Here is a 27,124-nt window from a genome sequence, read left to right on the forward strand (position 1 = left end):
TGAAGTATAATTGAACATTTTTAAGGAAAATGGAAAAAGTACACAATTATTGGAACAATGAACAGAAAAGAGTCTTGAATTAAGGACTGTTTTACTCTCACCTACCCATTTATATTAAGTTACCTCTGTCTATGAAAATGTTTTTGTAAGTAATATTGAATATGGATGTTTAAAACTCTGTATCTGATTTTAAGATTACAGTCTCCCTTATATATTCTTGCGAATTATTTTAAATTTTAAACATTTGCTCCTGTATAGCTTTTGTTTGTTTGCTTGAAGTTCTTTATTTATGCTTTCTTCTTATATCTTCTAAGTGCACTGTTTTATTGCGGTTTAATTGTTCTGATTTATTTATATATTGGATTTATTTAGCCAGTTGATATAACTGATTGACCCAGTTTAAATATGTGCATGCTTAAAAAGATTGTAGTTGAATTACATTGTAAAGGTCAGGTGTTTTTCCAGATCTTTTCTTTTTCCCAACCCACTTTTGTCAATTTTTCTTTCCTTAGATCTGCAGAATTATTAATCTTGTATCATGCCAATGTTAATCATGCTGCTGAAAGAGGAGAGACTCCTTTACATTTGGCCTGTAAAAATGAAAATATTGAATGTGTTAAACTTTTACTGGAAGCTGGAGCAGATAGAAGTGCAAACACCTCTGTAAGTTTGAACTCTGTTTAGTCAACATTTCTCTTGAAATGTATCTTATTTTTGTTGGGTTTGTTTTTTAGATTTATAACCTCCCCTTTGTTAAGAAGTTCAAGGCACATCTATTTAGTGCTCTTCTTCCCCATCACAGGAACCTTAGATATAAGATGGGCTGAGAGAGAGTGACTGCTATTAACCTAGCAGACAACTTTGTCTCCCAAAAAGTAGAGAAGAGAACTAGGGGATCAGCTATATTGGACTTCATTCTCACCAACTGAGTTGAAATGATAGACGCTATTGAAGCTACAGGAACCTTGGGAGAGCAGGGAGTAATTATGAAATATTGGAATTCAACATTATTCAAGCACAAGCAATAAGAGAGCTAATTTCAATAAACCTAGAGAGAGCTTAGGAAAGATTCCATGGATGAGAATCTGCAAGGGGAAACTTTAGGAAAACAACAAGAAACTTGAGAAAGGTTGAAATGTGAGATTATAAAAGCCCAGTCTAGCACAATACCCAAGAAGAAGAAAAATAGCAGCTCTCAAAAGAAACCAACATGACTGCATAAAGACCTCTGATAAATTGAAAGACAAAAATGAGAACTATAATAAGTGAAAAGAGGGGCACTTAACTAAGACAGAATATCAGCAAATAGTCTGAGCCTGTAAAAAATTTTATTTTCAGTGTTTGTCAGCTAAGCAATGGAAGGGACGAGGGACACCATTGTTAGGCTTAATTGAGCCCTTAAGTGAGGGAAGCCAAGACTCAAACTGAATTAAGGCTTGTGACAAAAGTCAAAAATAACAAAAAAAAACCCAAGACCCCCACAACTCACCTTCGTTCAATATGTTAAAAGAACAAGGAAAAGGTCAAGGAAACAACTGGTCTATTAATGGAGGAAAGTGGCAAGAATGTGGCAAGCAACAGGGAGAAGCATTACTGCTTAACTCATTTTTTGCATCCATCTTTATACAAAAGGAATAAAATAATTCAACCTACCTTAAAAAACAGATAAGGAATACAAGTTCCAAGTGCAAAAAAATGGTAAGTACATACCTTCTCACCCTAGATGAATTCAAATCACCAGGACCAGATGGGTTACACCCCAGGGTTCGGAAGGAACTGGCAGACATGATATTAGAACCACTGAGTTATATCTTTCAATGATCCTGGAGTACCAGGAAACTACCAGAGGATTGAAAAAGTGTTGATGTAGTTGCCATCTTCAAAAGGGGGGGGGGGGAGACTATCAGCCTGACTTCAGGATCTGGATTCTGGAAAGGATAAGCAATAATTCAGTGAACACCTAGAGGCAAAAAAAGTCATAACTGAAAGCAAACATGGGTTTGTCAAAAACAGATCATGACAGACAAATGTTATTGCATTCTTTGACAAAGTGACAAATTAATGGACCAGAGGAATGCTTGGATAAACCATATAAGATGCACCACAGTATAAGACGTATGGTACCTTAATTTTGGGGGAGGAAAATAGGGGGAAAAATAATCTGCCTACCAAGTATTCATCTGGCTAGTCTTTAGTCTGGTCAGCTTCAGCACATTAGTTTGCTGGTTCTGAGCCCATATGCTTGCTTTTTATCCCCTGGTTTGGAATAAAAACAGTTTCTAAAACACTTGACTTCTTTCTCTCTTCAGAGAGAGAAACAATGAGAAAAGCAGGCAAAGGGAAGATGTCTTCCCTAGCAATCCCTATAAGATTGCTTCACTCATTAGCATCTCATTAGAATTGAAAACAGGCTTAGCTGATTGTCAAGAGAGAGCAGCAATGAAAAAAGCAGGATTTGCAACTTATATTGCTTTGAGATGCTGAGTTCCACATCTTGAGGAATGTTTTCTTTTTCTTCAGAATTGAATCCAGGGATATTTTTAAGGGATATACTTAAAACTATTGTTTTTGCCAAAGATACAGATCGGACACATCGTCTCTATTTCTGTAGGCATGTACTGTATATGTGACACACACATATACAAAAAAAGCTCCTATTGTCTCATTTAGACCTTTTTGCTTAGCTGTTGTTTTTTCTTAATGTATTGTTCTCCATCTCAAAACCTGAGTTTTGTTTCTAAAGTATGATATCAATACTCAGATGCATATTATTAATAGGTAAATTAATTTGCACAAGCATAATTTCACATCAAAATCCCATTACAAACCTCCAGCTCAGCCACACTATATAACAAGCCTGCCAAATTTCAAGAAAAAGCAGCACATTCTTAATGATTTCTTTTGTTTTTAATGCATGCTTAATATCCAAGAAAAAGAGAGAGGTGTGGTAGGTTATGCTGATATAAAAAAGTAATGACATGGAAAATGGTATTCTGGCAGGAAAATGTATGTGGTCAATCATGCTGTTAAAATGTAGTATTGTTTTTTGTTCAGTTCCATTGAATTTCAGTCAAAGGGTATAATGAGTAATTAGTATTTTAATTACTTTGAGAGCATAATAGAATGATAAGGGGACTGGAAACTAAAACATACAAAGAGAGGTTGCAGGAGCTGGGCATGGATAGTCTAGTGAAGAGAAGGACCATGGGAGACATGATAACAGTCTTCCAATACTTGAGGGGCTGCCACATAGAGGAGGGGGTCGGACTGTTTACTAAAGCACCAGAAAGCCAGACAAGGAACAAAGGATGGGAGCTGAGCAAAGAGAGATTTAACCTGGAATCAAGGAGGAACGTTTTAACGGTGCGAGCGATCAAACAGTGGAATGGCTTGCCTGCAGAGGTTGTGAACACTCCAACACTTGAGACTTTCAAAAAAAGATTGGACTGCCATTTGTCTGGGATGGTGTAGGGTTCCTGCTCGAGCAGGAGATTGGGTTATTATCTATAAGATCCCTTCGAACTCTAGCAAATGAATGAATGAATGATTAAATCAATCAATCAATAATCCACAAGGCATAAAGAACTGTTTGAAATGAATCTTTAAAAGTAATAAGAGTTATCAATATTATTATTTCATCCTTTCTTTGTAATTGCCTTTGTAACAGGAGAAAAAAAGCTAATTGGCAAAATTATTTCCTGATTCATCTTGACCACTTGACTTTTGACCTTGATTGAAACACAAATTAGTGCAGGCAGCTGAGTTTTGAAGAAGCAGATTCTAAACTACCCCCCACCCCCAAATTAGGACTACTGGAAAATACTGCAGTTTATAATTTGCAATTTAAGGGCAGAGAAGCCTTATTCTGCCAGCTGAAATGTACTAATTAGGAAAAGGGGAAAGATTAGTAATAAAAAGTATAATATTAACATAATTTGAAGAGAACCCAGAATACAGAGTCTTTGGAAAGGGGCGGCATACAAATCTAATTTTTATTATTATTATTATTATTATTATTATTATTATTATTATTATTATTAGTCTGTGGAGAGGGGTGGCATACAAATCTAATAAATAATAAATAATAATAATAATAATAATAATAATAATAATAATAATAATAATAATAATAATAATAATAATAATAATATTAGAGTAATAAAGTAAATATATGCATTCAGAGGTTGGTTGTTTAAAAGAAATGAATCAAACAAAATTAAGATACGAAAATTATTTCCAAAGGAGTTGTACTACTTTGTGCTTTGTTCTTTCTACATTATGCTAATGTAGAAAAAGACTTCTGGCATCGCATAGTGCCAAAAATAAGCATGTACTAATATAAATATATAATATTTGCAATAATACTAATAATAAAACATCCGCCTATCCCAGGTCTTTGGGAAGGACTCGGTAAGTGGATAAAAGTGGCAAGTCCAATCTAAGCATCTGGCTGACTGTGCAACCAACCAGAATAATAAATATCTGACAAGGTTTCATTAACCAGCATAATGGATGTATGTACATAACTGGCAATGAAGAATTTGTTCCATTATCAAGAAAACTATGATCTATATAACAAAATTTACCAAGATAGTTTATTTTATTCAATAAAGAACAATAAGTTGGAAATCTGGGCCAATTACATGTGATCTACTGGATCCCCATTTGAATTGATATTATTTAGAGATTAAAAAGCATTTTCTAAAATTTCCTGCCAGCATGGTGAGGAATCATCCAAGTATCTACTCATAGATCAGTGGTGGGTTGCTCCCGGTTCAGACCGTTTCTTAGAACTGGTTGTGGTGGCAGCGGGACACAGAAACATTGTGCGAGCAAGAACACATGCAAACTGGTGGCACATGAATTCAGAACCCACCACTGCCCTGGATCTAGTTCTAATCCCTAGATCTAGCATTAATTTTTCCCAAATTAATGTATCTGTTTTATCTCTGAAACTGCTACAAAATTAAAAGGTGGGGAGAGAAGAAGAAATATAGGAGGCTTCCTTAGAGATTTCTTATACTTTCTTATCCCTTCAGTCTTGTAACAATGAACCGGTAGTTTTATCACCTCCAATGCCACATTTAGATGTAAGTGAGGACATGAGTTAAAATACTTGTTTTGGTAAATACCAAAATTTGGTCATAAGAATTGATTTAAAAAAACAGAACCATCGAATATGCTATAAACAGTTATATCTGTAACTGTAATAGTGGCTATACTTTTTAAGCAGGCAAAAATATATTTTATTCATTGTCATATAAAAGATCATTATTCTTCATATTTCTAGAAGTTAGTGGGGAGTGCATAAAATAAAGCTGAAGTCAAAGAAAACAAATGCAAAATGCATTACTCCAAACAATAGAAATTGCTATAGTAAGCATGTTTTTATACCTGCATCAATTTTCCCATGTGGTGATATTTTTTGTACATTTCCTGGGAATACAAAACATTCTTATCAATGAGCTTTCTGCACCATGTTTTTTTAATGATTTTGCTTCATACAACTAAAAACATGCTTTGCAACTCATTGTCTCATTCAACTCATTTTCCCCTATTACCTAATATATAGTCTTTTTCTGTCTTTCAAAAAGCAGCTAGTGCTACCTCTGGGGGGGGGGAGGACACAGTAGATTAGCAAAAATGGAGCTCCACCCCAGAGCACAAAATTTGCACTGAAAGATGAAAGAAAATACAGGACATCCTGCATAAGCCACGCCCACAGTGTGATGGTAAAAATGTTGGTAGCCCTTCACTGCTCTAGGGTCAAAAAGTCAGGTAAAGCATTTTCTTTTCTGATTAAATTCTGATATAGGGAAGGTAGTAGTAGGGAGTCTTTACTAAAGGTATTGCAAAAACATGAGTTTTTAAGAAGAAAATGGGTTTAAGAAACTGTTTGCTTATTTGTGCATTCATTCATTCATAACACCAATTCATTTATCTAGGATAAATGTGAGAAAATATTATTTTACCGAAAGAGTAGTAGATCCTTGGAACAAACTTTCAGCAGACGTGGTTGGTAAATCCACAGGAACTGAATTTAAACGTGCCTGGGATAAACATATATCCATCCTAAGATAAAATACAGAAAATAGTATAAGGGCAGATTATATGAGGTCTTTTTCTGCTATCAATCTTCTATGTTTCTAGGATCCTGAGCTTGCTTTAAATTTCTTTTTAATTGATTTAGGATGGCTGGACTCCATTTCATGCTGCTGTTGATGCTGATAATGTTGATTGCCTGAAGCTTTTGATGTATTATGGAAAATCAAGAGATAGAAGCATTGAGAATGAAGCAGATGCTAACAACATCTTGAACCTAGAGAGTGAAGATTTCTTTAGCCATAAAGCAAAGCCCATGGTTTCTGCAGATCTCATCAACTGTGTGAACAAAGATGGCTGGACTGCAGCCCACATAGCAGCATCAAAAGGCTTTAAGGTTAATTTGTTTATCTAGCACATTGTTTAGAATATTGAGCAATCAGATTTAAATGACAGTTGTGCTGGTATGCATGGCTGGTATGCATGAGGCCAAATTTTATCTTAATTTAGGATGCTATTTAAAAAGAGGACATTTTGGGGATTAAAAATATGAATGTGTTGCCATGAAGATGAAGGAAAATGTAAACCAGCTTTAAGATCAGAATGATGGTTGAGGTAAATACCTGCATTATAGAATTCAAAATTATCCAAACAAGAGATATGTAGGTGAAAATTCTTTACAAATTCATAGTCACCAAAGGAATATAAAGCAACTAGCTATTAGTCGAATGCATATATTTGTATTCTAACAATTGTGGAATAGAGATTGCTGGTTTTCTAATTGTTGGCTTACATTAAGATTACTTTCTAAATTCTATGCTATTCCTTATCTGCTAAGGCAGCAATCACCAACCATGGACCACTGGTGGTCTGTGATAAAATTTTGGTGGTCCACAGAAAAATTATCTGCATTTTTTATAGTGCTTCAAAGTACGGCCCCTGGGCCGGATATGTTCTGTCAATGCTTGTATTGCTGCAGAGAGTCTCTCCGTTTGGGGTCTTTTTTTGGGCAGCAGAAATTCTGATTTGGGGTCTGCTTCAATTTCCTGGTGTGGGTTTTGGACAAAGGCGGGAGGGAAGTGCCACTGGTGGTGAAGAGCTGGAGGGTCTTAAGCCAATGGGACTGCTTCATGGCCTGGAACTGACTGACCATATCAGCCCACTGAGCCTCCAGCTATTGGTACCTGGCTTTGCAGTCCCACAGGTCCCTCTGCTTGGAAAGCCTGTGCTTGTAGTCCTCAGTGAGGCGCTTCTGCTGAGCCTCCTTCTCGGTCAGATCCAATTTGAACTGAGCCAGCCGTTTTGCCAACTCTTTCTCATAGTGACTGCATAGCTCCAACAATTGTTTCCCATTGGGGCCCTAAGGAGCCTGCGTGGGCAGGCAAGGAGTGGCTGGAAGGGTAGGGTGAGTATAGGCCGGTGAGGTGCCCCTCAACATGAGTGACATTAAGTTGAACATACCCATCCAGTCATATGACCACTTAGCCACACCCACCCAACTGGTCTTTAGGCAGATCATATTAGTGGTAGTGATGGGCAAACCCAACGGTGTTCAGGTTCGGCAAGTTCGGCCGAATTTTACGCAAAATTCGGCCGAACCCGAACTCGAACGAGGAATCCCTCCCATGAAGAGATTCTGGGGGCAGAGCTTTGACGTCACCAGCAGGTTGCTAAGGACGCCAAGGTGATCACTTCCTGGATTCCATGGAATCCAGGAAATGATCACCTTGGCATCCTTAGCAACCTGCCGGTGATGTCAAAGCTCCAAATGCTGAACACAACCCCAAACTTTGCCCAAAGGTTGGAAAAATTTCGTGTTCGGCATACCGAACACCGCAAAATTCAGTATGGACCCGAATTGTGTGGGTTCATTTCGCCCATTACTAATTAGTGGTCTGCAGGATTTAAAATTATGCATTTAGTGGTCCCTGAAGTCTGAGCAGTGGTCTGCTCTAGAATAGAAACATTTTAGCTGGGTATAATTGGAAAGACTAAATTGGATGGACAAGTCATAGATCTTGTACCCCTACTGTCCCTTAACATACAGTTTCCTAAAATAGCCAACTCAAACTGGTGTGCTACTTGGCTGATTATATAAACTGCAATGAACTCCACAGTACTAGTAACTATTGTATCTGTATAGATGGGGAGCAATTGTCTGGTTACAAACTGCCTTGTTAACAGCTTAAAGCAAAATAATCCTTAGACTTTTAAGATGATATTCATTGATCAGATTTATTACAATCAACTCATTGGGCTTGTGGCAAGATATACAGGTACATCTAAAAATCATCTTTCCCCTCTAAAGTAAATGAATGCAAAGGAAATCTGGGTGCTGTGGCATATATGTTTCCTCTTCAATTACAATATTTTTCAGAATAAGACACATCTTAGTTTTGGGGGAGAAAAATAAGGAAAAAAGGCTTCTGCCTCCCAGCAATTTGCCAAACAGCAAATAGCAAACAGCACAAATGATATACATTATTTGCTGTGTATTTCTGTGCATGTGTGCCTGACCCATAGAAATATCAAAGAATTGGAGAAATGTACATTATGGCAATATATTAATCCCAGAAAGTTTTCTTAAATGTAAAAATGTAATCAGACTAACACCTTCCAATTATTTAAAATGATTTACTCCGAATATAACAAATTTGCCTCCATGCAGCTTTTGGGCTTTCTTGGCAACTTCAATCAATCAGCTCAGTGTTGGGAGGGAGATCAGTGGCTTATTCTAAGCATCTCTGCTGCTGCTTGCTGCAAGGAGGTAAATTGCTGGCAGGCAGAGACCAAAGAGTAGAGGTGGCCGGGTGGAGGTACATTTGGTGTATAAGACGCGCCCAAGTTTTCATCCTCTTTTGGGGGGTAAAAAGGTGTGTCTTATACTAAAAAAAATATGGTATATCATAAAAAGCCTGTACCATGGCCTTCTTCAACCCAGTACCTTTTGATAAACACTATAATTTCTTCTGTACCATTCTCCAAAGTTTACTTTATATATTCACTCCTTAGAAATAATGGATGTTGTAATCTAATCCAGTCTATTTATTATCTCCATAAGTATTAGGTTTTGCTTGTAATAAAAAAAGAAAACATTTTGTTTTGTGTCTGTGTTGTTGTAATATGCTTAATTAAATAATTTCATGGAATCTTGTGATGTAAAATGTCTGAAAGAAAGCTTGTTCTTTTTATATAGAAGTTGTTTCAGCGATGAGAAACATTTATTTTAAAAGGCTATAAAAGCTGGATCCAGTTCATACCAATCCCTTGTAACCTTCAAACTGTATTGTTATTATCTTTCCAGAGCTGTCTAGAAGTTTTATGTAGCCATGAGGGACTGGAGGCTGAAAGAAAAGATAAGTGTAACCGAACACTACATGATGTTGCTACAGATGACTGTAAACATCTTCTAGAGAACTTGAGTAAGTTAATAATCTTATATGAGTACCTGAATGTTTCTATATGTAAAAAGACCTCTCTATTTCTATGTAATATGATAATAGAGAATGTTCTCTGGTAGAAAGCCTGAATAAAGGAATAGAATAGAACAGAACAGAACAACAGAGTTGGAAGAGTTCTGTCCCAGCAACAAGCCCCCCAAGAAATAGGCCCACACACATTGATTTTACAAGATTTAAGCATGTAATTCTAATATTTTAGGAACAGGAAGGTTTGGATTTAGAAATCCAGCAACAAAGCAAGAAATACACCTGTTTGGTGCCAGCTGTTAATTAGAATCCAAAACAGAAACCAAAACCTACAGATATTTTTCTTTGATCACACAGCTTTTATTAGTTGATTCACTCTGAGTTGGCAGGAAGCCCAGAGATAATGAGCCCAACTCCCCAGTTTGTAATCATCATTGAAATAATAATATCTCAAGAGAGAAATCTGAGCAGACATCTGGAACATAACGAAAGTTGACTTCTGCACTGAAGCATCATGTGGCTCAACCTTAAGTAGCCTAACGGCGTGGCCAGTTCTAGATATCTATTCACGCAGAGACTTCCTCTTGCTTAGCCACTCATGCCTTTTGGCAACTCTGCATACCCCAGCATCAAGAAGAGGCTCCTCCTCTTCTGAGTCATTCATGTGCATCTTGGGAGGTGCAGAAGGCACTGGTTGGCTTTCAGTCTCTGACACCACATCCTCTCTGATCTCACTATCAGACTCAGGTGCCAGGTACACAAGCTTATGGTATCAGGCCACAACCATCTGTCGATCCTCGGGCTCCTTGACCAGCTGTGCGGGATGCAGATGAGCCACAACAGAAAAGGACCTTGGAGTCCAACCACCTGTTTAGGCAGGAAACCCTACATCACTACAGATATATGGTTATCCAATATCTTCTTTAAAACTTACACTGTTGGAGCATTTACAACTTCTGGAGACAAATTGTTCAACTGATTAATTGTTCTAACTGTCAGAAAATCTCTCCTTAATTCTAAGTTGCTTCTCTCCCTGATTAGTTCCCATCCATTGCTCTTTGTCCTACTCTCAGGTACTTTGGAAAATAGCTTGACTCCCTCTTTTTTGTGGCAGCCCCTGAGATATTGGAACACTGCTATCATGTCTCCCCTAATCATTCTTTTTATTAAACCAGATATACCCAGTTCCTGCAACCGTACGTCATATGTTTTAGCCTCCAGTCCCCTAATCATCTTTTTTGCTCTTATCTGCATTCTTGCTAGTGTCAACATCTTTTTTACATCATGGCAACCAAAACGGAATAAAATATTCCAAGTGTGACCTTGCCAAGGAATGGTTATGGTATTGTCCAATGATTGGGTCCAAGTCCTGGTTGAAGCGTAGATATCGGAGGGTTGTTGTTAATGGCAAATATTCTGAACAGAGACTGGTTACAAGTGGTGTGCCACAAGGGTCTGTTCTGGGTCCTATTCTTTTTAATGTTTGTGAGTGGCATAGGGGAAGGTTTGATAGGGAAGGTTTGCCTATTTGCCAATGACTCTAAAGTGTGCAATAAGGTTGATATTCCTGGAGGCGTCTGTAATATGGCAAATGATTTAGCGTTACTAGATAAGTGGTCAAAGCAATGGAAACTGCAGTTTAATGTTTCCAAATGTAAAATAATGCACTTGGGGAAAAGGAATCCTCAATCTGAGTATTGTATTGGCAGTTCTGTGTTAGCTAAAACTTCAGAAGAGAAGGATTTAGGGGTAGTGATTTCTGCCAGTCTCAAAATGGGTGAGCAGTGCGGTCAGGCAGTAGGGAAAGCAAGTAGAATGCTTGGCTGCATAGCTAGAGGTATAACAAGCAGGAAGAGGGAGATTGTGATCTCGCTGAATAGGGCGCTGGTGAGACCACATTTGGGATACTATGTTCAGTTCTGGAGACCTCATCTGCAAAAAAATATTGATAAAATTGAATAGGTCCAAAGACGGGTTACAAAAATGGTGGAAGGTCTTAAGCATAAAACTTATCAGGAAAGACTTAATGAACTCAATCTATATAGTCTGGAGGACAGGAGGGAAAGGGGGGACATGATTGAAACATTTAAATATGTTAAAGGGTTAACGTTCAGGAAAGAAATGTTTTTAATAGGAAAGTGAATACAAGAACAAAGGGCACAATCTGAGGTTAGTTGGGGGAAAGATCAAAAGCAACATGAGAAAATGTTATTTTACAGAAAGAGCAGTAGATGTTTGGAACAAACTTCCAGCAGATGTGGTTGGTAAATCCACAGTAACTGAATTTAAACATGCCTGGGATAAACATATATCCATTCTAAGATAAAATACACTGTACAGGAAATAGTATAAGGGCAGACTAGATGGACCATGAGGTCTTTTTCTGCCATCAATCTTCTATGTTTCTAAGTCCACTCTTAGCCATGGTCATTCACTACCCCTGTTCCTTTGAGATGTTTTATTAGATCTTGTGGTTGTAGAGAGTTTGTTGTGACACTTTCAATGATATAATGGTTTCTAGAGATTAAATTAAGCCCCAAAGAGATCTAATTTGTTTGAAATTAAATCAGGCTTAAATTGCTCTTATCTTTCCAAAGATCAAAAGACCATCCCTTGAGATATGGAGCTGCTCTAGTAATTATTTGCTGGCATTGTTTGGGCTCCTTCTCACAAGCAGGTGGGAAATAATGAAACTATGAAAATAGATAAGATGCAGGCTCTCCATGATGATGGTAACTCTTATCATAGCACCACTGATGCTTTTGTTTGGATTTGCTCTGGCAAGAGAAAAAAGAAAAGAGGAGAGGCGAGAGAAACCAGTCTTCGAGAGGAATGTTGGAATGGCCTGGGTTATTCACATCATTTGAAAACGGGCAAGGAGAGAAATTGTGCCAGTGTCTGTTTATCAGTCCAACCTATTACTTTACAGAATTCTTTTGAGAGAAAAGTTGAAAAGGTAAAAGCTCTCTATGCCATTTGAAGCTCCTTCGGGAAAACAGGATGTAAACCTCTCTATTTCTCTATGGAGATGGCCTAAAATAATTTTAAAATAAGAGTGGATTTTGTAAATAGTAGGTAAAATATGCTGTTACATTTCAGACTTTCACCATGTAAATCTTTTTATGGTGTTTGCGCTCACTTCTCTTGAGCCATCTTTGTGAGAGATTTTCAGACCTGCCATAACTGTTAGCCATACATAGTACAGATTGAAGGCGCATTAGAGCACCCTTGATTATTCATGACATTTAATCATTTTAGAACTAATCACTTGCATTCTTTTATGTCCCATTGACATTAAAGAAAAGTGGTATAAATCGCTCTTATTATTTATGCCAAATTTATATTTTTCTTAAGGTAATTCAGTGAGAGGATATCATTATTTCAATTTTGCAGACCAATTTTATAGTTGTTCAGGGTTTTCCATTGAGAGTATTCTCTATTGCATTGCTTATGGCTTCTTGCCAATTAATAATCATGTTATATAATCATAAATAAATAAAGACGTTACTCAAATGCAAATGAGAGATGAAACCTTTGAAAAGACTGGTACTTCTCCTTTCCCAGGGATACTGTTTCTCTGTTATCTGGACTTTGGACTGATGGAAACCAGTTAGAGAAAATTCACTATATATGCTCTTCTTGCAGTCACCCTTGTGAGCATTGTGATTTGGCAGAGCTCCAGCGCTAACCTCTCTGTCCCATTTAAAAATTGGGCAGTCTGTAGTAGCATAGCCAGACATCTAAAGTAGCACAGAATGGATTTTTCCCCAAGGCACTCTCACATGGTAATAGGAGGGTTAATTATGCTTTGAGCCTTTTTACATCAATTGAGAAACTGGGTTATGCAGCAGCCAAATATTTTTAAGCTTTTACCAGAGCATCTATTGTAGCAAACCACAATCAGGATGTTAAATGAAGGAATAAAAACTATCCCCACTAAAACAGAGGGCGGGGGAAGAAGGTGCAGAATACAGATTGTGCTGAAGAAAATAGTTTTAATTTACTTTTGTCATCTGTTGTAACTTTCCTAACCATACAGTTCCCACTTCATGGACCAGCCAAAATTGGCAGGAGTGTGTTGGGAGAAAAGATAATCTAATGATTCCAATAAATTTCCCCTTTTGTTCTCTTTGGAGCTGAAATGTGTGTGTGCACATAGGCACAAGCAAATATGTTGTATAGGACAGCTTATAGGCACAGGCAAATATGTTGTATAGGACAGCTTATAGGCACAGGCAAATATGCTGTATAGGACAGCTTATAGGCACAGGCAAATATGTTGTATAGGACAGCTGTTGTATAGGACAGCTTATTAAGAAATGATCAGTAGAAATGTATGTATATGTTTTTTAAAAACCCTACTTCTACTTTTTTTGTATTTGTTCTTAGTTGTTAGGCCAGCGTTTCTCAATTAGATGACTTGCATACAAGTTTATATATACAATATATAAATTAAATTGAATTAATATATTTATTTATCTATTTATTTATCTATTTATTTATTTATCTATCTATCTATCTATCTATCTATCTATCTATCTATCTATCTATTTATTTATTTATTTATTTATTGGATTTGTATGCCGCCCCTCTCTAAAGACTCGGGGCAGCTAACAGCGACAATAAAACAGTGTACAATAGTAATTTGCTATTAGAAATGATTAAAAATCCATTAATATAAAAACCAAACATACATACATACGTACCATGCATATACATATATTAATATATATTAATAAAAAAATACACACACATATGATTTAGTCAAGGAAAGCTGATACACAGTAGGGTAAGTTATTATTAGAGCAAGAGCCTTCACAAGATGTAGAATTTATGACTTGGCTAGAATCATAATAATATGGTAGGGTATTCTTAAAATTATAAATAGGGAAAGCAATGGCCTTCCTGGTTTTTCTTTTGTACAAAGATAAAAAACCGACTAAAATATAAGTAATATTTATTTATTTATTTATTTATTTTATTACTTAGATTTGTATGCCGCCCCTCTCCGAAGACTCGGGGCGGCTCACAACACGTGGAAACAAATCATAAATAATCCAAACAGATTTAAAATATTTAACGATTTAAAAAGACCCCATATACTAACAGACATACACTCAGGCATACCATATATAAATTAAACATACCCAGGGGAAGTTGTTTCAGTTCCCCCATGCCTGACGGCAAAGGTGGGTTTTAAGGAGTTTTCGGAAGGCAGGAAGAGTAGGGGCAGTCCTAATCTCCGGGGGGAGTTGGTTCCAGAGGGCCGGTGCCGCCACAGAGAAGGCTCTTCCCCTGGGGCCCGCCAACCGACATTGTTTAGTTGACGGGACCCGGAGAAGGCCCACTCTGTGGGACCTAATCGGTCGCTGGGATTCGTGCGGCAGCAGGCGGTCTCGGAGATATTCTGGTCCAGTGCCATGAAGGGCTTTAAAGGTCATAACCAACACTTTGAATTGTGACCGGAAACTGATCGGCAGCCAATGCAGACTGCGGAGTGATGGTGAAACATGGGCATACCTAGGTAAGCCCGTGACTGCTCTCGCAGCTGCATTCTGCACGATCTGAAGTTTCCGAACACTTTTCAAAGGTAGTCCCATGTAGAGAGCATTACAGTAGTCGAACCTCGAGGTGATGAGGGCATGAGTGACTGTGAGTAATGAGTCCCGGTCCAGATAGGGCCGCAACTGGTGCACCAGGCGAACCTGGGCAAACGCCCCCCTCGCCACAGCTGAGAGATGTTTTTCTAATGTGAGCTGTGGATCGAGGAGGACGCCCAAGTTGCGGACCCTCTCTGAGGGGGTCAATAATTCCCCCCCAGGGTGATGGACGGACAGATGGGATTGTCCTTGGGAGGCAAAACCCACAGCCACTCCGTCTTATCCGGGTTGAGCTTGAGTCTGTTGACACCCATCCAGGCCCCAACAGCCTCCAGGCACCGGCACATCACTTCCGCCGCTTCGTTGACTGGGCATGGGGTGGAGATGTAAAGCTGGGTATCATCCGCATATTGATGATACCTCACCCCATGTCCTTGGATGATCTCGCCCAGCGGTTTCATGTAGATGTTAAATAGCAGGGGGGAGAGGACCGACCCCTGAGGCACCCCACAAGGGAGAAACCTAGGAGTCGACCTCTGACCCCCCACTAACACCGACTGCGACCGGCCAGAGAGGTAGGAGGAGAACCACTGAAGAACAGTGCCTCCCACCCCCAACCCCTCCAGCCGGCGCAGAAGGATACCATGGTCGATGGTATCGAAAGCCGCTGAGAGGTCAAGGAGCACCAGGACAGAGGATAAACCCCTGTCCCGGGCCCGCCAGAGATCATCCATCAACGCGACCAAAGCGGTTTCCGTGCTGTAACCGGCCCTGAAACCTGACTGCCGGGGACCTAGATAATCGGCTTCTTCCAAGGACTGCTGGAGCTGGAGCGCCACCACCTTCTCGACAACCTTCCCCATAAAGGGAAGGTTGGAGACTGGACGGTAGTTGTTAAGCACAGCTGGGTCCAGGGAGGGCTTCTTGAGGAGGGGGCGCACAAGCGCTTCTTTATAGAGTGATGGAAAAACTCCCCTCCCCAAGGAAGCGTTGGTAATCTCCTGGGCCCAGCTCCGCGTCACCTCCCTGCTGGCCGAAACCAACCAGGAGGGACACGGATCCAGTAAGCAGGTGGCGGAACTCACAGCTCCAATGGCCTTGTCCACTTCATCAATATGGACAAAGGTGGAAAGAGCTGATAAAAAGTAAGTAGATACTTTAAAAGATAAATTCTCACTTGAACTGAGCTTGATTTTTATTGCATATCCATGCAGTTTTGTACATACTATAGCTATTGTCCTTCACAGATATTTTTTTCAATTTCCAATTTTAACCTATGCCCCTGAGGTTTCTCACAATGGGTGAGGCTAGGACTGGAAAGAAAAGGACAGTAAGAATCTACCAATCAACCAATCACTGCCCTGAACTCACACACCCCTTATGTTATTTATGGGCAGCAACACTTTTGGGCCTTATCACTGAAGTATGTAAAGTTGGAGCATTGCAACTTGTTAGAATACTTTCCTCGATCATGGCTATAAGGATACTCCACACTCATTTCATTTCTGATTCAAACAGCACACAAAACTTGAAATGAAAATATAGATTTGTAATATTTCACCTTTTTGCCAAATTTTAAATAAAGCTTTCAGGTGATCTATCCAGCCATAATATTTTAAACTGTGTGATGTGCATGGTTACCATACTGTCTGTTATGCCCTAAGACATTTTAGATATATTTGATATTCATCTAACAAAAGAAAAGGATCATACAATAGTCAGAGATTATAAAGCTAGATCTGAGACCATTCTCAGTAAGAGTTTGGTACAATATATACAAAACTGCATGGATATTGTAATAGAAATCAAGTTCAGTTCAAGTGAGAGTTTATCATTTGAGTATGTTTTTGCTATAAAGTGAAATGATTTTTGTTCAGTAAATTTTTGCTGTAAAATGAAATAATTTTTATTTGAAAAATAATTGTTTCCCTTGTAGTCATCTTTTAATGTATCAGCAGAACTAGCTCTTGGATCCAGGAATGCAAAACATTTGAAAATGTACTTGTAAATGCTATGCCTCTGTTGCAGACTTGTTCAGTTTTCTAATTCTATCTAAACAGATGCTTTTAAAATTCCTTTACGGATTGCTGCAACCCAAATCGAGCAAACTTGCTATGGTATGGATGATCTTGATATGGAAAATATTATATGGATGTTAAATATACGAAAACAGACAAGCTGGGATGATTTTTCCAAAGCGGTGACTCAGGCAGTGACAAACCATTTCCAAGCAATTGCCTCTGATGAATGGAGAAGCCCAGAAGACTTGACACCTAATAACACCACAGAATTCAGTATCGGCCTCACTGTGAGCAGTATACTTGCCATCAAACTGGGTAAGCAATGGTGTTTCATAGATGTTTCACATGTAAAAGGGTAGGTAAAGTGAAGCCAGTTACAAGAAGCTGGCAGAATAGAAAGACTGTCTTCAGAATTAACACTCACCAGAGAACTCAAGGAAAATTTGGCCTTATCTATTATTTCCTGCATCTGAGTGATAATAAGACTACACTATAACATCACATCCAGCTATAATGTTGTTATTTGGCTCCTTTTTTACTGTCTTGTATTAACCCCACATGATTCATGTTTTAGTGTGATATATGAAACCAAGTGTGACTTATTCAGTGCACCATATTTTATTAATAATGAATGTATTTTGGTGTGTGATAATTTATCCTTACCCCCTCCGGCTTATTGGTTGACTTGATAATTGATTTGAATCTGTGTTAAACCATAATTCCTAGTGAGCGTATCAGAAAAAAATAGGAATTGGACTGGAGTCATAGTTTATATTGTTTGTTTTTATTTTGTTTAGTTTTTATCCCATTTTCATTATTTTTACAAACACCCAACACCCAACACACTTTCCTCCTCTTATTTTTCTCCATACCAATTCTGTGAGATGGGTTGGGCTGACAGTGAGTGAGTGAGTAACCAAGCTGATTTTTATGGCGAAGGCAGGACTTAGAACTCAAGGTCTCAGGCTTTATAGCTGGTGCCTTAACCATAGACCAAGCTGGCTCTATTTCTTTATCTTAGAGAAAGAGATGACAGAAGTGCACAAGTTTAAAACTTCATTTAAGTAATACATATAAGAAGCAATACCTTGGCTTTGAATTACATATGGAAAGGACAGTTAAGTTCCTTTACTTACCTTTTAATCCAAAAATCAAACTTATACCTTTGTGATGTAACTCAGAGGTGGAATTCAGCAGGTTCTGATCAGTTCCACAGAATCGGTAGCTGAAATTTTGAGTAGTTTGGAGAAGCCTTCGTGTTGTTCTCAAATTTCCTGGGAAATTTTTCCGGGCTTGGGTTCTTAAGTAGAAAATGGTTCTTGAGAAGAGGCAAAAAAATCTTGAACACCCAGTTCTTATTTGTTAAATAGAGGCGTTCTTAGGTAGAGGTACCACTGTATTGTCTCCCATAATTTTCTCTAGTATGCATTAAACTTTGCATAATAAAAAATACGAATGCAAAATTATAAATTGATAATAGTTAACAATAAAAAGCAGGGTAGAAACTTCATAAAATAATTTTTACTTTCATTTGCAGAAATCCAAAAATTTCAGTTATCATTTTTTATTTGAACTTTATTTCAATTTCCAAATATGATGGAAAAAATAAGCACTCCACATTAGTTTTACTGTAATCACTATGCTAAATAAAAATTGTATGATGTATTATATAAATTGCATCATAATAGTACTATTATGTGCTCTGGGTATGCTTCTGAATTTTCTTTCTTTCTTTTTTAGGTAATATTTCATGGTCAGTAAGTCAGACTTTTCCCCAGCCACCTTGGGAATTTTTGAAAAGCAATGAGGTGGAACACATCATCATATCTTTACTTGGTAAATTAATTTATTTCTCTCTGGCATCAAATAAACATTTTAATGAAAAGTTATAGGATTGTTCATCTTCAATATATTTTTTTTAATTTTTAAAGTTTAATACTCTTCCTAGAATATGTTCACAGTTAAAAATTAGAACAGCTAATTTTTAAACATCTTTCTGTATAATACTTTCTTAGCTTAATATACACAATATGCATATCATATACAAATTATTTGCAATAATTGGTTTTGAGTTACGATTTTATATTTCTCTTTCATATAAATAAAAAAATGCAATAAGAAGGTTTTATTCCCACTGTCATGATTCTAGTGCCCTTTCCATTCTCAGCCTCACCAACTTGAAACAGTTCTGTCCTACATTATAATTATTTTAAAGATGTAATGTATCTAAAGAGAATTGAATTTTCCAGAATGCTGCCTAAAGCATGCATAGAATTTTCTTGTTTTTCACTGTCAACCAATATAGCCAGAATAATTCACAGAGAAGATTTTTCAAGGCAGTTTGGACTAATTAATTTAATAAAAACTACAGGTGTAGGTGAATGCTATGTATTTACAGTAGTGTGTCATTTAATACTTAGAACCTTGAAATTGTACTCATCCTTCTTTACCCTATAGGTCCCCAAGAAGGATATCTGCACAGTGTGACTTATGCATCTATGATCCATCTTCAAACGTTACAGAATTACCTCAGGCTGGTATGGAGATGCTTAATTCTTCCTAACAATATTATATTTCTTTCCAACTCACCACTTCTATAAATGAGCTTAAATAAAATCCTCTAAAATATTATTTATTTCCTACCTAAGCATTTGAGAAAAGGTCTATTGAACATGAAATCATAACACTCATGACATATAAGTCAGGATCCTGCAGTGGCTCATGAGGTTAGGGAGTTGGGCTGATGATCACCAAGCTCGCATTTGAGACCTGGTTGCTACGATGGGACAGGGTGAGCTCCTTTTACACACTCCAGCTCGTGCCAACCCAGCAGTTCAAAAGCGAGCAACTGCAAATAGATAAATGGCTACAGCCTAGGTGATGGCAGCAGGGATGTCCTGTCGCCATTCAATCCTTTCAATCTAGAAGTTCTTCAGAACTTCCAACACAACTGTAGTAGTAAGGACTGGAGCCTGCAGTTTAAAGAGGGAGGAAGAGTTCAATAATTTTATTCAAAATGTCTCCGCTCTAAATGTACCTGCAGTCATAGTCTATTTTGATGTTTCTGTTAGCTTGAAAGAGTATGTAAGAGTATGTCAAGAGAGTATGATAACAAAAAACTTTACTGGTAGATTCCTTGTTCCTAGAGCTTTCCAGTAAAAGCTCTAGGAACAATCAGGCTGAATCTCCTAACATACTCCTAAAATCTAATCAACTTTGTATCCTTGGCTCTTCAACTAAAGGAGTTGACACAGACCCTGGCTGTTATTTTCTGATAATCAATTTCTGATGTTACAGGAAAATTATTTTGCTAAAAATTAAGAAGCTGTTTCCTACCAAAATTCAAGAAAAACAAAAGATGAATGCCATCTATTTAGTTTAAGCATGAAAGCTAGCTAAAAATAAGGATCCCACCTACCAGATGGTTTAGAGCAGTGATGGCAAACCTATGGCATGGGTACCACAGGTGGCACGCGGAGCCATATCTGTTGGCACGTGAACTGTTGCCTTACCTCAGCTCCAACTTGCATGTGGGTGCTGGCCAGATGATTTTTGGCTTGCACAGAGGCTCTGGGAGGGTGTTTTTGGCTTTCAGAGAGCCTCCGGAGGGATCGGGGAAGACATTTTTTAACCTTCCCTCAGCTCCTGGGAAGCCTTTGGAGCTTACTGGGTCCACCAGAAGTTGAGAAACAGGCCATTTCCGGTCTCCAGCAGGACTCCAGGGGGTGGGGGAAGCTGTTTTCACCCTCCGCATACATACATACAGGTGTGGGCACTCACACATGCACAATAGCATGCGCGCACGCTCTTCCGGCACCCGAGGAAAAAAAGGTTCACCATCACAGGTTTAGAGAGTGCTATTGTTCAATATAAAAGGAAAAGGGAAAGGAAGGGGCTTGTTAAAAGCTGATAATAAAAACAACTGAACTCTACCTTTGACTATGTATTTACTCTATAGAACAATATGTGTGTCTGCCTGCGTGTGCCTGTGTCTATGTTTATATGTCTATTAATTTTGAAACACACCTGCCAAAAATACCACCTTTTAGAATTGTATATTGTACATCAATATTGAATACTGTATTTCTCTCCTAGGTGGAACAGTATCGTAATATTATCTTTCATGGTCCAGAAGGAAGTTTACAAGACTACGTGGCTTATCAGATAGCCCTTTGTTTAAAGGTAAAAAGATAAAACTGCACAGCATTTGGAAAATGAAAGAACATACTATCAATATTTATCAAATCTGTAATTTTTTGACATAGCACAAGCAACTGGCTGCAGGATTCTGCTGTGATATAGTCAAAGTCAAGATAGATGCTGATTTATCCAAGAAGCAACTTGCAGAAGTATTCATCAACAGTGGTATGAATTATTTCTGACCTAATCTGTATGTTTATCAGTGCTTTCACTGGCAAAGCTACTTTTTAATTCAGAAAATCTCAGAATTATCTAAAGTCTGAGAAGCATTTTTTTATTTGGACATTGGTGACATTGATTCTTTATAGTATGCTATGTCTAAAAGTGGCTTATTTTCCCCCTAATGATTGAGATGAGTCCAGGGTAGAGAAAAGAATACCTGTAGAGCCAATAGATTCGTGGCTTGTCTCTAAGATGCTTTGTTATGTTTTCTCAACATGACATAAGTTCTGCCATGGAGGTATGTGGGACAGGGAGGGTTATTCATTGTAAGGCTCTCCTCATTTCCACCTCTGTCATCTCAAGGGGACTTCCTAGCAATTGGAATATGACATGGATGCAAACAATTAATTATATGAAAGCACAGTCCATTCAACACCATGGGACTTATTTCCAACAGAAATCAATTACATTATACAGCAATGCTTTTATCAAAATATTACAATTTTTTTAAAAAAAGAGTCACAATGAGAATTATTACTTTTAGAAGTAGTGCTTTTTCATTGATACTCGTTAAATATAATTTGTTCCCCTTTTTAAAGAATACAATGTTGAAAACCATTGTTTTGGTTTTTTATTTATATATTAATATTATATGGACATTGGCATTTTGAGTCCGTTTGTGATAGAATATCCAGCTATAGTGGGAGGGACAGGTGAAAAGACTAGAGAGTTTTGAGTCCTTGTAGGGAATGAAGCAATGGAGGCCAGACACCACCAACCCCCAGAATTGACTGTTGCCAAGAGAATATAGTCAGTCTCACTAGATTGATGTCAGATGTAAGGAATCACCATTAGCTGATCAGGGTTGCTCCTTTATTGTTGCCCTCCTATTTACAAGAATCTTAGCAGACTGAGTATATTTTCTTGGGAACAGCCAGGTAAAGACTTCAGGAATTCTCATGGGGGGAGTGTCCTCCTGTCGCTTCATTCCTTGAAAGGACTCCAAGCTTACCAGTGTTTTCCATTCCTCTGCGCCCCCCCCCCCCACTTTAATTGGAGAATTTACCACACCTCTGTTTCTTTTCCTTCTGGTAATTCATTATAATTAGAATAACATCCTTTTTTAGTGTATGGAGCAACCATATAATTTTGTTCATGTGCTAGCTTTAGAGCAGTCCCTTTTTTACTCATCATTAAATAAGTATCAGCTCTTCATGTTTGGTAAATTTGGGCTATTCCATCCCCCATCAGACATAATGAAGATTTGTATTTGTATTTATTAGATTTGTATGCCGCCCTTCTCCGTAGACTCGGGGCGGCTCACAACAGTGATAAAAACGGTACATAGTGACAAATCTAATAATTAAAATCTAAAATAGCAATTATACATATAAAAAATCTTTTAAAAAACCCAGTAAATAAAAACATACATACAGTCATGTTGTGCACAGAAACTACATAGGCAAGGGGAAGATGTCTCAGTTCCCCCAAGCTTGACGACAAAGATGGGTTTTGAGGAGTTTACGAAAGGCAAGGAGGGTGGGGGCAGTCCTAATCTCCATGGGGAGCTGATTCCAGAGGGTCAGGGCTGCCATAGAGAAGGCTCTCCCCCTGGGTCCCACCAGATGGCATTGTTTAGTCGACGGGACCCGGAGAAGACCAACTCTGTGGGACCTAACCGGTCCCTGGGATTCGTGCGGCAGAAGGTGATCTCGCAGATAATCTGGTCTGGTGCCATGAAGGGCTTTATAGGTCATAACCAACACTTTGAATTGTGACCGGAAACTGATCGGCAACAAATGCAGACTGCGGAGTGTTGGAGTAACATGGGCATATTTGGGAAAGCCCATGATTGCTCTCGCAACTGCATTCTGCACAATCTGAAATTTCCGAACACTCTTCAAAGGTAGCCCCATGTAGAGAGCATTACAGTAGTCGAACCTCGAAGTGATGAGGGCATGAGTGACTGTGAACAGTGACTACCCTCTAGACATGTGAAATGGGCTTTCTTTTGACAGACATAATAAACTCTTTATATTTCCAGGTTGCTTGATTCCAGTGAAACAACCTTCAATAAGCAACAGAATCATCATCATTTTAGAAAATTTAGAAAAAGCGTCATTATCAGAATTACTTGGGGAGTTTCTTCAACCTCTTGAAAATCGTGGCTTGGATAACCTCTACACTGTAAAAAAAGGTATAAAATACATTATTCCCTTTGGATTGGTTGTAATGAGGAGTTGAAGAGCAAGGAAACATTAAAAGAATAGCATTCTATTTTTTTTTAGAATCCTTCCTATAAATGATTTCTAACACATTTAATTGATTTATATTTGGATTGTGATTCTTTATACTAGAACTATATAAACTTATATATTTTAAAATTATTTTAGCCAATGGAATATCATATGCATATTACTTCCATGAGAACTGTTTCCTTATGGGGACCATTGCAAAATCTCGGCTCCAGGGCTCTGACTTGATGGTTCAGCAACATTTCCTCTGGGTTCAGCTAAGATGGGATGGAGAACCAATCCATGGCCTTCTGCGGAAATTCTTGCGAAGGAAGGTTTTAAACAAGGTAGGAATCTCACATGTTTAAGTTTGAAACAGTTCATAACCAAATATATTTCACATGATTGCTGACATCATGTCAAGCTTCACACTTAGTGATCCCATGTGTAAATCATTATGGCCAAGTAAATTGGAGCAGAAATAAACTTTTATTTTTGGTGGATAAATTTTAGGAGTAATCACTATCAGCAGCTGGTAATTTTCTAAGGCCCCGAGGCAGACTGGTACACTATATCATTTTTGAATAGCATAGCTGAAGACCAATATCAGTTTATGATTCATCCATGATGTTGTCAAGCTACGTTAAGCTGCCATTTATTGTACTATTGGATTGTTTCCAATGAAGTTATTGTTGCTTTTAAAAACAATTCCATGTTAGCTTATTTTCTTTATTCTGATTCTTAGTCAAACCACAAAATAAAAAATTGTCTCTAGACACATTATTCAAAAACCAATTGCAATGCAGTGGGTTGTTGGGTTTTTTGCTTTTTTACAATAGAAGAAAATTTGTGTAGATCAAGGTTGAACTCCACAGTAGGGGTTTTTTTTATTGTTGTTGACTGTGGACTTTTGTTAATAAGGACAGCTCCATATCTTTAAGTCTAGCCAGTGAGTGATGGTACATCCTCTTCTCTTCAAAGTAGCCATAAATATTGCTACTTAATGGAGTGAGTGGAAATGCCAGTTCCTAGTGCAAAAATGGGTGCTCTTTGGCCTGCACTATTGCACATGTGTGGTTTACAGGGATTTAGAAGGTCATTAATACTTAGAATCCCCAAGATTGCCTCTTCGTTGCAACTGAAAGTTATTCCTAAATTTGTGCTTTGCTATTTTAAAACATAAGCTAAGCTTATTGTGATTATAGCACATTTTCCACTTTAGAATGTTCAGAGCCCCCTTATTACAATAATCACTACAATACTCTATATAAAGTAGGCTTAATGTGACTCATTGCAATAATTTGCAGTTTGAGACTGAAGCTGAAATTTCTTAGTTCTCGATTCAGTTTCTTACCGAAAATGGAGAAAAAAAATCTTAATGTAAAATTAAAGATGTGTGGGGGCATCACAATGCTTGCTTCAAACATGGGACAAGGAAAGCAGTGGTACAGTAATTCTTGGTCTTGTAGTTGATCCTAAGCAAAAAAACCAATCCAGTTTGTTCTTCACTTTCCCCAATTTGATTAACAGCAACAATCCTCCAACCTCTCTCTTTTTGTCCTTGTACTCCTTTAATGTACTATTCATGAAATAGATGGGGGAGGAGAATTGCAGTAAAATTGTGTGCCAGCAATGGGAGAGGTAGTACCTACATTCCTCTCCTGGTTGGAGTTTTTGAAGTAGCAATACTCAAATAATTGAACAAGGGATGAAGGATAACTAAAGGGGAGGTAAGACTTTTCTTGGATAAACCCCAACTTTTGAGCCAGAAAATGCAGACCAAAATAGATGTTTTCCGAAACTAGCATAGACAGTGGTATCCCAGGAATGTCTAGGTAGAGGAGCTGGGATTTACAACTGAAAAGAATCTCTAAATGCCATTGACATATTTATTTTTACAATAAAAGGAGCTGTATTCTGTAATAAATTTGCAGACATACCCAAAATATTCATATATTGTAAGGTAGTTAGCCCCTATAGGAGCCGTAAGCACTCTGGAAAAATCAAGATTTTAGGTACAGTTTAACTTAAATCTGCAATCTTATCATATTCTTATTTCAGTTAAAAGGTAAATTCTGTTTTACTAAAAAGGAATAGTTCTGTCCTAGCCTTCATCTAGAAAGGGTATATGTGATTGTGTGTATTCAAAAAGATAATTTGAATCAATCGTTTGTATATATTCAAAAAGTTAATCTCCTTAATTCATGATGCATTCAGGCTCCTGCCTGTTCTGCTTTGCTGCAGAATTGTATGTATTTTAACAGCAGTTTCACTAAATGCCAACTGCAAGTTAACCTAGCATTAAAAAAATAAAGATCTTTCTATAGTTGATCTTCCCAATCTGGCTATAGGCTATAAATCACTGAGATTAGAAGAATGTGACTTTTCTTTATAGCTGTTGCTTCAAAGCATGATATTATACCTTAATTGAATACTTGGGTCAAGTTCTCCTTCTGCATTTTGGACTTTGTTTTTATCTCTTACATCTCTCGGTTTTATATAAATGCTGTCATTAAAATGAGCCAAATCAGACAAGTGTATGCATGTGCACATTAGTGCAGCACATTCATAAGGCAGCACGTTCAGAACTGAATGAATAATTTTGAATTGTTAACAGCATCTGCTAACAGCATGTGACAATGTATGTATCTGGCAGCTTATTAATAGTGTTACAGATTTAAAAGGATGCTATTTTACAGGAGACATAAGATTATTTACCTTGAAAGTAATAGTGCTGTTATGTAAGAGCTAATTAAATTACACTCAAATTATTATAGCTTAGGGAGATGTCACCAGATGGTGTAGAGGAACATATTTAATTCTTTATTGATCATCATGGATAGGCTCATACAAAACTGAGATCTGGGCTGCAGAATTCTATTTATTGAGCTTTTATATACTTCACATTGATTTGTCTTAATAACTATAAAAATATGTTTTAGTAGGACTGTTTAAAGGAAGCATGGTAACTGGTCCTCCATTGATGCTATTCCCAAGTACAAAATGGTACAATAAGAATACCATCCCAAGATGGTACAATAGGAGTACTATCAGTCAATATGAGAAATTTAGAAATGCCTAGAGATTAGGAGGGCCAGTGTCAGTAGCTTAGAGTGTTAGAAACCTGATAGTTGATCCTCTCTGACATGTTAAAGCTGATCCTACTTTTCAGTGCCAATTCATACATCCTTGGAGAAGTTTATTTGGAGAAGGCCTTCAGGAATCAATGGTCTAAAATCTTTTGTTAATGGTACTGACAAGTTCACATTTCTTCTCAGAAAAAAATGCTAGGGGCCTGTATACTTTTAAAATTGAGACTTCTCAGCAATTATATATATGCCCACTCTCACACTATACTGAGGCAATCTCACTTTCCTAATTAAAATACTGCATTCCCCCCCTTTTTAAAATTTAAACCATTTTTTTCTGTTTTGACT

General features: G+C 37.7%; 1 protein-coding gene across 2 annotated transcripts in view; it reads left to right on the plus strand.

Moving 5' to 3' along the window:
• Nucleotides 1-27,124, plus strand: part of CTTNBP2 (cortactin binding protein 2) — a 136,120-nt gene that overhangs the window by 86,335 nt on the left and 22,661 nt on the right. For both annotated transcript variants that reach the window (XM_070755461.1, XM_070755462.1), the window contains exons 7-16: nucleotides 513-663; nucleotides 6,191-6,439; nucleotides 9,347-9,464; nucleotides 17,131-17,406; nucleotides 18,832-18,927; nucleotides 19,549-19,628; nucleotides 21,187-21,273; nucleotides 21,357-21,456; nucleotides 23,498-23,650; nucleotides 23,847-24,034. In XM_070755461.1, coding sequence (XP_070611562.1) covers nucleotides 513-663; nucleotides 6,191-6,439; nucleotides 9,347-9,464; nucleotides 17,131-17,406; nucleotides 18,832-18,927; nucleotides 19,549-19,628; nucleotides 21,187-21,273; nucleotides 21,357-21,456; nucleotides 23,498-23,650; nucleotides 23,847-24,034 — 1,498 coding nt within the window. The remainder of the gene's footprint in view (nucleotides 1-512; nucleotides 664-6,190; nucleotides 6,440-9,346; nucleotides 9,465-17,130; nucleotides 17,407-18,831; nucleotides 18,928-19,548; nucleotides 19,629-21,186; nucleotides 21,274-21,356; nucleotides 21,457-23,497; nucleotides 23,651-23,846; nucleotides 24,035-27,124) is intronic.

The sequence above is a fragment of the Erythrolamprus reginae genome, chromosome 6 (assembly GCF_031021105.1).
Source record: "Erythrolamprus reginae isolate rEryReg1 chromosome 6, rEryReg1.hap1, whole genome shotgun sequence".
NCBI lineage: Eukaryota > Metazoa > Chordata > Lepidosauria > Squamata > Dipsadidae > Erythrolamprus > Erythrolamprus reginae.